Genomic DNA, 12,714 nt, shown 5'->3' on the forward strand with positions numbered 1-12,714 from the left:
GGAGATCTTCATAGGTCAATCTCTCACCTTCCATGTTTATTTTTTTAATAGTTAAGATATCAATAGGCGAAAGCCACCAGGGGGTATTTTTTTCCAATAGTTTCCTATTCTTTCCCCATGCTTCTAACAGTGTTCCTCTGATAATGTGGTTTGAGAAGCCTTTATGCACCTTCTCCTTATTCTGCCAGAGATAAGCATGCCAACCAAATCTTAAATCGAAGCCTTCTAAGTCTAGCAGATCTGTATTTTTTAAGGTAATCCATTCTCTAAGCCAGCAAAGGCACGAGGCTTCATAATACAATCTCAAATTTGGGACCAAGAATCCTCCTCTGTCTTTTCTATCCGTTAACAATTTAAATCTAATTCTCGGTCTTTTGCCTTGCCATATGAATTTAGAGAGAATTTTCTGCCAGTTTTTGAATATTACACTTCCTCTAATCACCGGGACATTTTGGAATAAGAATAATAATTTTGGCAGAATGCACATCTTAATTGCTGCCATTCTACCTGACCAGGAGAGTTTTATCCTATTCTTGGGGGCGAAAGAATTCAAACTAAAAGCATACGCTGATGACTTGGTAATATCAGTGGAGGACCCAGAACAAAGTATTGACAAAGTCCTGGTACTTCTAGAGGAATTTGGGAAAGTAGCGGGCTTTAAGTTAAACAAAACTAAAACTAAAATGATGGTTAAGAACATGGGAGAAGTTCTAAGGAGGCAGTTAGAATTTCAATCGGGAATTAAAGAAGCGAAAAAGGTAAAATACCTAGGAGTGTGGCTAACGATGAAAAATATAAATTTAATGGCTGATAACTACACAAGTGACTCAGCACATTCCAATACAGTGAAAAGCAGGTTTTCTCTGGACTTCCTGGGCCATTTGCCTGCCTAGCAACCAGGTACTCAAACAAACCGTGCCAGACAGGACCTACCTGTGTCTGACCTGAAGCAGCTGGCTAGCAGGCCTCTTTTTGAAAGGAGTGGCCAGCCAACTGTGCCAAAGGCTACAGTACAGTCAAATCCCATTCATGGTGAACTCTGGTTACACAATGACAGTATCCACCACACCTTGACCTAAGAAGTTAATCTGAACCCCTAGCATCCACATGAAGACTGAGAGGTTCACCAGAGCCTGTGTTGTTAGGGGGAAAAACTGGCCCTTACAGTTAGATCCTCTGCTTCTTGGCCTTTAAAAATGAAGCTGTTACTACTTCTGCATAAGTCAGTCACTGGGGATACAGATTGATGGGTTCATTTCCATGTATTCCACTCCTAGAATGTTGGGACTATTGGGGGGAAAAAGTCCCTGGAATTTAGAATGAAGTTCTGGGAGCATCTATTGGCTGAATATGCTGCATGAAAGAGGCCATTGGAGGTGAGGGAATTCTCCATGGCTCAGGGAGCTAACCTTTGATTTGTGTTGCATAGAGAGTAAGTTGTATATTGGATATAGCAAACTTCAACTGCTCCTGTCCAACTGATATTTTATTTACTCTGAATGTGTTGTTTTCTAAAAATATTTTGAGGAGATATATAAAATAATGACAATGAAATTGAGCCTATTCCTCCCTCCCACCAGTGGAGGTACATAGCATTTATAAAAGCTTTCTGTAATTTATTACAGCAAAATATGATATATCAAGTACAACATCTGAGCGACAGTCCCGTCATCATCCAAAAAAATAAAAGTTGTTTCATACTAAAGGAGACAGAGACAGTTATGGCATCTGTATTTGCAATGTTGTTCTTTAAGTCCTGTTTCATTGGTGTACGAAATAAATTGCTACCATGTAGTATAAAAAACACACCTGGTGTTTCCTTGCTGTTCAACACTTTAAACTTACTGTCTCGCCAGAGTGGTACATGCTCTGGTTATCTCCCGCTTGGATTACTGCCGTGTGCTCTGTGTGGGGCTACCTTTGAAGGTGACTCGGAAACTGCAACTAATCCAGAATACAGCAGCTGGACTGATGATTGGGCGTGGCCGCCGGGACCATATAACTCTGGTCCTAAAGGATCTTCACTGGCTCCCAGTATGCTTCTGAGCACAATTCAATGTGTTGGTGCTGATCTTTAAAGCCCTAAATGGCCTCAGCTCAGTATACCTGAAGGAACGTCTCCACCCCATCATTCAGCTCAGACACTGAGGTTGTCCCCCAAGGGTCTTCTGGCAGTTCCCTCAAGGTGAGAAGTGATGTTACAGGGAACCAGGCAAGGGCCTTCTTGGCAGTGGCATCCTCCCTGTGGAATGCCCTCCCATCAGGTGGCAAGTAGATAAAGAACTACACAACTTCTGAAGGCAGCCCTTTTGTATTATTATTATTATTATTATTATTATTATTATTATTATTACTACTACTATTAGTGATTTTTTTCAGCTATAGTCCATCTCTATACATACCTATTCACCCTGGTTTTTGACACTTAGGTGTATATGTTTAGGACCCACCTTATTTCTGTTGTTTTATCGCTGTAATGTGCTCTGGGACCTTAGGCTGAAGACTGGGAAATTAGTAATTTATCATTATCATTATCATCGTAATGCACCCCATAGTCGCCTTTGACTGGACTTAACTGTCCAGGGTTCCTTTACCTTTAACTAACTCCACTGTTAAACCATGCAAATACATCCAAGTTTGGATGATGAGCAACCTTGCTGCTATCAGTATTCAAATGTGTTCTTTGGTTTGTTTTGTTTCCTTCATATTACTTATACTAGGGACTATTTGGAAAATGCTAAAGTTCATAAGAAGTTGCTTGGATTACGTTAAAGGGGAATGAGTTTTATTTATAATGCTTGCTGTTCTTATTATTCTAAGATGAGGTTCTATTTCCATTTAAAAGAAAAGACAACATTATTTGTGTAAGTGCAAAGGGATGATCCTGCCCACAGAACAGCCAGTTTCTATGAGGGCTTGGGTCATTACAGAACCATCTCCCACAACTTGACCAGCTTTTGAACCTTGCCCTTGTTACTTCTGCAATCTCCTAGTGGAAAAGTGACTCATATAGATGAGTATATTATACTAAGCAATGTTTCTGAGATAAGTGAGATAAGTGTCAAAGAGACCTTAGCTCCCGAGCTTTGACACAGACTGACAAGCATGTATAAGCACTACTCTGAGTAGATGCAATTATAACTTTTAGTAACGGGTGCAATTTAGAAGGTCGGTTGGAGTGGCAGTTTTCAAGTGATAAGCTGGTTGCTTAACAGAAAGTGCATCGAAGTATTAAGAAAGCACTGTTTATGGTAGCTGATTATACGATAGTGCTCAGGATTTCCTATGACACACCCTATTGTCTACAATGAAAACATTCACTTCAATGTAGGAGCACCTTTCCATGACCAGTCCAAGTAAACACATCTCTCCTACCCTTTGTCCCTTGTGGTAGGCGAGCCATGGTGAAGAATAAGGCGGCCAGATTGCTAGCTGGGGCAAGATAGTCTGAGCATATAACAACAATCTTGGCACAACTGCCCTGGCTACCAGCTAGTTTGGGGGCTCAATTCAAAGTGCTGGTTTTGATCTATAAAGCCTTATGCTGCTCAGGAACCCAGAACTTCAAGGACTGCATCTGGCCACATGAACCTATCTGGACACTGTGTTCATTATCTGAGGCCCTTCTCTATGGGCCACCTTTGAGGGAAGTGCAGGGGATGGCAACATGATAATGGGGACTTTTCAGTGGCGGCTCTCTGCTTGTGGAGGAGTGCTTTCCCCAGGGAAGCATGCCTGGTGCCGTGTGAGAAAGATCAGGCTAAGAGAGTGTGACTTCAAGGGTAAGTGGAGATTTGAACCTGGGTCTCTCCCTCTCCCTGCTCAGTCTCAGTCTGACACACTCATCACTACACTAAGAGCAGGTTGGGATTGGAAGAAACAAAAGAATAAAAAACCAAATATTAGATACAGTGGTACCTCTGGTTAAGAACAATTCGTTCTGGAGGTCCGTTCTTAATCTGAAACTGTTCTTAACCTGAGGTACCACTTTAGCTAATGGGGCCTCCCACTGCCACTGCGCTGCCGCCATGTGATTTCTATTCTCATCCTGAAGCAAAGTTCTTAACCTGAGGTACTATTTCCAGGTTAGCGGAGTCTGTAAACTGAAGTGTCTGTAACCCGAGGTACCACTGTACAACACTAGCCTGGATGGAACCTGTCTACCTCTGATGGAAACCAGGCCTTTCCCCCTCACACAATGGAACTCTCCCCTACCTCTCTCTGCCAATTGACTGTAAGGCTCAGGCTCCAGGCAGGGTGCCCCCAAGGCATTCAAAGCAGGAGCTGCAAGTTCCCAGTGCCAACATGACCAAAGTTGGATGGGCTGGGCATGGAGGTATTACCCCCTTCTTATTCAGGCGTCACCATGTCACTTGTGCTGTGGGTCAAGGGGGCGTTGATGTTCCCGCGACAGTGTTCCACGCCGGCGCTGGCACAAGGAGGATCTCATTCCACACCCCTTCCGTAGTGCATGCATCTTCCAGGCCTGAGCCAGGCTTTCCACCTAGGCAAGGGTAGAAACAAATCCATTATATTCAGGCCAGTGCTGGACAGGAGTGAAGATAAGTGGGAACCATACCCAGGTGGGTAATGCAGCAGGATGGTGTCTAAGCAGGGATGGCACAGGAGAATTGAGGAGGATACAGTGGGAAGCAGATGGAACAAGTAGAGACAGCTACTTCTTTTCCATCAGAGGCCTTGAAGCCATCACCTAGTAAACCAACAAACTCTCTTGGTCTCAGAACTCTACATGTGTTCTTGTCCAGGGTTCCACTGAGCCAGTGATGCTTTTTTCCAGGATAATCCATTCTATTCCTTTATCCTCATCCCTTCCACAACTTCCCCAGTGAGTTAGTCAGTATTCTGTGGTCCGGCCACTGAGCATTCTCAGTCGTCACAGAGCTATTTTTGGTCCCACCTCCCTCAAGGTTCCCCACTCCCCTAAAAGTCTTATGTACTTCTGCAAACCACAGGAAAGGCGCTTCTTCTCTGCCATTAATTTTAGCTAATTAAATATGAAAAGAAGGAGCAAGCGCTCTAAAGACAGGGAGAGACATGTGATCCATGCAAGCTGGTGCAAAAAGCTATTACTGTGGTGGGTAGCCTCTCTCACTGGAATCATTTGGTCCTTCTTGTTCTCCTCCTCCACCGTGGTCAGCTCACTTGGTGACAGCAGATCCAGACGGAGCCCTGGCACCACTGCCGCTGCCACATCATGCACAGTCCTGTCTAGAACAGCCTGCAAGAAGGGAGTTCAGGATCAGCACAGGCCAGGGGAGAGGGGCTGCTGACAGACCTGGATAAGCAATCATGCCACAAGCTGTCCTAGTTCTGAGCTGCTGTGATGCAGCAGAAACTCTGGGGAAAGGGAAGGAAATAATTTTCAGTTCCAGGGAGTGGGTCGCCAAACAATGGGAGATGTGAAGTATCAGAGAAAGGCACCTCAGAATTCCTGGGATCTAGTGGGCCCTGCTCCGTGCTCTTGCAGCTGGGTAGAAATAGGGAAAACTCATGTGATGGTGGCACCAGTAGGAAAATCCCCATGTTTTCCTGGATGTGTCTCATCTCGCTTTCTTAGCTAAGCCGGAGCTACTTGCTTTGTAGGCAGCTTTTGGTAAGAACATAGGGAAATTTGATGGCTGTCATTTCACTGGGGCAAGTGCAGCATAGGAACATTTGAAGCTACCGTATTTTTAGCTCTATAGGGCGCACCGGACCATAGGAGGGGGAGAACAGGGGAAAAAAATTCTCCCCCTCTCTGCTCAGCGCCCCTTCAGCAAAGTGGCAGAAGAAACGGAGCCCCTTCTATTTCTCCTCCTGCTTCATTGAAGGGACACTGCGCAGAGAGGGAAAACTGTGCAGCGCCTCTCCAGCGAAGTGAAGCCTGGAGAGCAAGAGGGATCGGTGTGCACCGACCCCTCTTGCTCTCCAGGCTTCAGGCGGCTATCCGCAAGCCCCCGGAGCACAGCGGGAACTCCTGCTGCGCTCCAAAGGCATGTGGATAGCTGCCTGAAGCCCCCGGAGTGCAGCAGGAGTTCCCGCTGTGCTCCGGGGGCTTCAGGTAGCTTCAGCGAAAGCAACGCGAAGCCTCTAGAGCGCGGGGGGAGCTCTCCCTCTGCGCTTCGGAGGCTTCGCATTGCTATCCCTGAAGCCAAGGAGCCTGCATTCACTCCATAAGACACACATACATTTCCCCTTAATTTTTGAAGGGGAAAAGGTGCGTCTTATAAAGCGAAAAATATGGTACCTTATGCTGAGTCAGTAGTGTCTAGCTCAGTAGTGTCTACCACATGGACTTGCTAGGGCTTTCTAGTATTTCAGACAGGAGTATCTCCCAACCTTGCCTCAAGTTCTCAGGGACTGAATTTTGGACCATCTGCATGCAAAGCAGTTGCTCTATCCTACAACCCTTTCTTATCTCCTTGGAACACACTGTGGCCTAGATTCTGTTGGTTGGTAGGTGGTTGGCTCTAAGCAAATTTACTGAAGGAGAGCACTGGACTAGCTCATTAGGTTTAGAACATTGCAGCTGCGGTGCCTGATTGGCTGGTCTGAAAACCAAGATTCTTCTATCTTGGAGCCAGGCCTGGTGGTAGTTAAATGAGGGAGGTGGACTCAGTGTGGGTGGGTGTGAGAGAGTTAGAGCCCTAACACCAATGCTATGGAAAACCTGCAAATAACTGTAGATTAACATCTGCTATTAATGTGATGTGGTTTGCTGGTTGTACATTTATTTTCCAACCACATAATTCTGTGGAAAACGTTTTATATACTCAATAAAGGTTAAGTTGCTGCCTTTGGCCAATGGGTTGCAGTTATTTATATTATTTAGGTAATTTATATACTGTTTCATTCCTCCAAGAACTGTCTGAGTGGTTCCCAACATTATAAAAATATCACCAAAAATTACGACACAGAACAATTAGATCCTCTTAAACATGAGAATAAACTAAAACAACTAACATATGGAGACAATAATAACCACTAGCTGACTGAAATACAGAACTACAGCAGAGACAACCAGCCCCACCCACCAACTGTGCAAGCCTGTATTTATATGGAGCATCAGCACTCTCACATCTGTTGCTGCCTCTCCAACTTGTGGGGCAAAATTATGCACTCCCCACTTCCACAGCAACCTGCTATCACCAGGAAGAATCCACAATCATTCCTCCCCTACATGACTTTTTCAGCTCTATATATCTTCCAAGAGAATCCCGTGAGCGGGATCCTCAATCCCTGCTCCCTTTATTCCCTTTTCTCACCACGTAATGAGCACTTACGGATCCAACGTGAGCCCATTCCCGAACAGCACGAATCAGCTTCACCTCATCGATGGCCAAACAGTCACTGCGCAAGATAGTTTGCATTGCCAGTTCCGACAATTCCAAGAAGCCACGTGTTAGCACCACATCCTGGGGGAAAATATGCAGCTCATCTGTGGAGTGGAGAGAACTCCTCTGTCATTAAAAAATGGTGGCCACAGCTAATGAGTAAGGTACCCATGGTATGTCCATAGAGAGTTTAGGGTTGAATTAGTTAGGTCTGCTAGATGACATAAACTGCATTAGAGCCCTCTTCCTACCATGATGAAGCACAAAGACCACCATCCCTCCCAATTGCACCGAGGTACTGAGAGATGATGTAATCTGGAGGACAGGTCATTTCTGCCGGTGGCACCCTGTTCCCTGCATAACCAAATCATGATACTGAGCCAGTATGGTCTGAAAGCACATGACACAGCAACTCTGGACACCCTATATACGCCACGGTAATGGAAGCAAGGTGGGATATAAATATATCAAATGCACAAACAACAAACATGGTCCTATAGGGAAGAGGTCTGATTAGAATAGGACCTCCCTATTTCATGGGGAAACCTCTGCACTTGTCCTGTGCTTACCTGAGTACAACTCTCGATGAAAGCCAGGCAATGCATCTGCAAACCCATCTGCCCATATGCTACAGCTGCCTGCCATTAAGAGAGTGAGAAGAAAAATTGATAAAAAGGCTGTGTTTACTTTAAAGAGACAAAGCTGAGAGAATGTAAGAAGAGTTCTGCTGGATAAGGCCAAAGGTCCATCTAATCTACCACTGTTCTCACACAGACCAACCAGATGCCCATCCATGAAAGAATGTTGGGGCTTTAGGTAGAGGTGAAGCAGGAAAGGATCGTGGGTTGGGAGTGACAGAACTGGCTGCAGTTTGCTTTTCATTTCATTCTAAGTATTTGAACCTGGAAGAAACACCATCAAAAGTCTTCCCCTCTCCCACAATGGAGATACTTATGGCAGACCCTCTAAGTGTCCCTATTTTCCAGGGATGTCCCTGATTTAGAGAAGCCATCCCAGTTTCTGATTTGATCATGGAATGTCCCGCTTTTCCTTAGGACGTCCCTATTTTCATTGGAGAAATGTTGGAGGGCATGGTAGGATGTCCTTATTTACACTGGAAGAAATGTTGGAGGGTATGGAGTTATTTGAGCCCCAAGCTGCCTGAAGGCAATCCTGTATAGGGAAGTTTTTTTTAATGTTTAATGTTTTATTATTATTTTTATATATGTTGGAAGCTGCCCAGAGTGGCTGGGGCAACCCAGTAAGATGTGTGGGGTATAAATAGTAAAATTATGATTATGGAATGGGATGTCCCTATTTTCATCGGAGAATTGTTGGAGGGTACATTTGGGTAAACTTGGGAAAGTCTCTGCAATCAGTAGATCCTTTCCTGGGACCAAATGCAAGTCTGTGTTCTAGAATAGCAAGGTTCCTCTGGAAATCAAAGAGATGGGGCCGAGAGCTGTTTCATATGCCCATTCTGTATAATGATGGGGATGTATTAGGATTCCTACCTTCATAGGATTCCTACCTTCATTGTACCAGTCTGAATTACTCGTTACAAACACAAAACCTGATTTTGAACCCAATCACAAGCTGTTTTATAACGTAGTTTAAGTAACAGAGTTCAAAATGACCAAATGTGTTTGTGATTTGGTGTTCAGTGGGTTTATACTGCGGATGTACAGTAGAAATTTTTCCACTACTACATTTTTCCATGGAATCTTTCTCATTTCTAAAAATGCATTGTATCATAAAATTAATTTGGAACGTAACAAAATTACTGGGCAGTTTCAAAGCTATAAAAAATTTTTAACCAGAAGTCTATACTTCAAAATATATATAGATCTAATCAGCACCTCTTGAGGGCAGGCTAAAATTAGTATATTAATGGTTTTCAATGCCTTCATTCTCTTTTAAAAATGTAAACAATGAAAGAGAAGTTTATGCTAACTGAATTGTCATCTCTTAAAATATTTACACGTCTTCTATAAAAAAATGCAAAGCTTTGCTTGAAAAATATTTTTAAACATAACATTTTAGGTTGCAATCCTATGCCCACTACTTGGGAGTAAGCCCCACTGAACTTGGGGCCAAACTAGAAGTGGCTATCATGTAATTTGTAATTGTATCAATGCCTTTCTAAAAGTAAATTGCAGGAGTGCAAGACCCAGGAATGGGGAATAGATGACATTAAGCTCTTGCCTTGTACTGTGATCTCAATCAAGACCTAAAGGCTAAAGTCCCCTCCCCAGGGTCTCAATGCAGATTGGGCTCCCTGGGCCTGTAGTTTCCCTTTAAAAAGCCAGTCATGCTAAGTGTGTGAATGGCATTTCACCTAGTTTATTTCACAATGGGGCTTACTTATAATGAAGCATGTGAAGGACTGCACTGCAAATGACAATAAAGATATGTGATGGTACTTAGGAAATTGAAAATAATTTCTAGTTAAACACATTTTGTGATGTTATCAATATAGAAGTGTCACACTGTATACATGGTTTAAAACATAGGCCAAGTTCTGAATTAACGTTGTCTGCAACAGGGTCACTTTTGTGTGTGTGTTGTGTGTTTTTTTACTTTCTACATGAACTTTCATATTATTGAAAGGTCAAGCATGGCCATCTCTAAAGACAGAACTTGCAGGTATCACCTCGGTAAAACCAGAAATGCATCTGTGGAATGTTCCCTTTGTATCACTATCTGAAAATCCAAATGATATCAACACAATCTCCTACAGAGCAATAGAAGCATCTGTGGATTCAACGCTACAAGGAAAATGATCAGTCCCCATAGAAAGTGATGATGTCTGCTTACTCTGCTGATTCCCATGGGGATAGAACTAGTGAATATTGTGTCAGACACATCCTAGGCTCAGTGAGCACAAATTACAGGTGGGAGCTAGGAGTAGTAAGTTGTGCAGTTAAGCAAGAAATAAACAATTTCTACTGTGTGAAAACAATGTGTTTGTGGCAAACCACATTATCTTGCTGGTTGCTTTCAGGATACACCAGCCCCACCACATGGCCAAGCATGCAGCTGGAAACTAACGATTCCAATTAACGGCACCAGCTGACCACTGTAAACAGCCGTCAAACCACATGTGACCAGAGTAGCAACATTGTTTTTCTATTATTATCAGACAGAGTAAAAGGGAGAATGCAGTATAAACTATGAGTTCCAGTCAACCCAGCCTCCTAAAAAGGGGGAATTCTGACACATGGGTATGGCTAGCCCACCACATATGACACCACCAAATCTCATGTCTCCTACAGGAACTGATCCCTGTATCACATGGGAACTGCCAGAAGCAACACTTCACAGATATGGAATGCTTTCCCCACAAAGGGGCATAGGCAGGCATGGCCAAACTTGGCCCTCCAACTGTTTTGGGACTACAATTCCCATCTTCCCTGACCATTGGTCCTGTTAGCTAGGGATGGTGGAAGTTGTAGTTCCAAAACAGCTGGAGGGCCAAGTTTGGCCATGCCTGGCATAGGCCATGCCCTTCTTAGAGCTCAACTAGCCCAGGTTTGTACCCTCTACCCAATTTGGCAACATTCCAGCCTTAGGGATTCCTATATTGGTAGAAATGCATGGTTCTTCTAAAAAGAAAATTGAAATGCAACTCAACTGGAAGAAGCCAGTTACATACATAAAACAGGATGGAGACCAACTGGATGAGCTGTATCTTAAAAGCTGACACAATGGGGTGCAAATGTATTGTCCAGCTGTGGTGAAATTAACTGTGTCTCTCCTCATTCTGTAGCCATTACATGTCTAAGGGTTTTGCCTAGGGCTCATTAAGCTTTGGGTGTCAGGTCAATGAAATGCATTCTGTGAATACCACAGATGTAATTCAGCCGAGAGAGAGACATGAGGTGGGGAGATTATCTGTCTGCCTCCACTCCAGTTGGATATGGTTCATTTCTCACCATAGCCTTATATTTGACGTCTTGTATGGGAAGAGTGGTGTGAACAAGAGTTATGGGTCCTCCTGTGATTTCACTGATGAGGAGTCTGTGGCCCTCCATATATTATTGGACTCCAGTTCCCATCAGCCACAACCAGCATGGCTAATGGTCAGGGGGTGATGGGAGTTGTGGTCCAACAACATCTGGAGGGTCAAAGGTGGCAGGCACCCCTGAGCTAAAGGCATGAGGGAGAACAGAGCAAATCCTGTGACAAATCAGGAGTCAACCAGCCTGCTTTCAGAAAGCAAGCAGTTTTCTGTGTTTAGCAGAATCAGTCTCTCTGTGTATGTCCACTTGAAGAACTCTTGCGGAAGAAAGAAGTGAGAGATGCTAGAATGCTTCCTTAAAAGCTATCAATGAAGAAGATGGAGGTAGGCATCCCAGTCACACCAACACCTCAATTGTTAAGAAGCAAAAGAGTCATTCCTCTACCTGCTGCCCAGGATGCATTTTCCCCTCCTGATTTTTTCCTTTTCCCGATTTTTGTCTGAATGAATGGAAATTTTATATTTCCAAATCTTATCAGATACTTAATGACTCAATGAACTTCAACTTTAAAACACATTTCTGTCCAAAGACTGAAAGTGCATGTCTTGTCCAAGGCATCAACATTTGTGGAGCAGGAGACTTCAACATCCTCTACTAGAGCAAATCAAGCTGTTTCCAAAATGTCACTATTTTTGAGTGAGAGTCAGTCACTTACTGACAAATTTAGGTTATGCAGTTAGCAAACCACTTTTTTAAATAAAAAAACACACCCAGACTTCTTGTGGTATGGAAAGTGACAGGGCAATGCAGCAGAAAGTGCAAGATAACAATCACTTGACTCAGTTATGTATAACCTCCCTGCAAACAAATCAGAAGCAGCTAACATTGAATTATCTCCACTCTTTGTGCAAGCAAACTGAGATGAATGCTCAATAAGCAGGTCTGGGGAGATAATTGCAAGGAGTGCTTTGTCATGCGAGTTAACATTATTTTATATTTTTGCCCACTAAACCTTGGATGTCTGCACTCTGTCAGATGGCACATCTGTGAAAACAAGAAATGTTTTTCCTGTTTAACAGCCGGAACCATCTGAGTTTGGACAACAGCTTTGCTGCAGACCTGAATAATTGCTTCATGGTTTTCATCTCTGGAGATTGTCTTTGGAGAGGGAAAAAAAGAAGCAGTAGAGGTGCTGATGCAACTAGTCCCAACATGGTTAAGATGCATTTAGGTCTATGAAGCCCTAAATGGTTTTGTGGGACCATGCTACTCAAAGTACTGCTTTGTCCCCTCACGTAAACTGGTCCACCCGCCATGTTCATCATCTGAGGCCTTGTTCCATCTCCAAGTGCCCTCAAAGATACATTCAGTTGCAGAAGAACCTTTTTGGGTGCAGCACCCATATCACAGAACACCTT

At 43.7% G+C, this 12,714-nt stretch overlaps 1 protein-coding gene across 1 annotated transcript in view; it reads right to left on the minus strand.

The window, feature by feature from the left end:
• Positions 1–1,595: 1,595 nt before the first annotated feature.
• Positions 1,596–12,714, minus strand: part of BTBD19 (BTB domain containing 19) — a 52,014-nt gene continuing 40,895 nt past the window's right edge. Inside the window, exons 5-8 of the mRNA XM_081865580.1 lie at positions 7,904–7,972; positions 7,284–7,415; positions 5,114–5,239; positions 1,596–4,504 (exon numbers count right to left, since the gene is read on the minus strand). Coding sequence (XP_081721706.1) covers positions 4,370–4,504; positions 5,114–5,239; positions 7,284–7,415; positions 7,904–7,972 — 462 coding nt within the window. The 3' untranslated portion in view covers positions 1,596–4,369. The remainder of the gene's footprint in view (positions 4,505–5,113; positions 5,240–7,283; positions 7,416–7,903; positions 7,973–12,714) is intronic.

The sequence above is a fragment of the Podarcis erhardii genome (assembly GCF_964252035.2).
Source record: "Podarcis erhardii genome assembly, chromosome: 6".
Classification (NCBI taxonomy): Eukaryota; Metazoa; Chordata; class Lepidosauria; order Squamata; family Lacertidae; genus Podarcis; species Podarcis erhardii.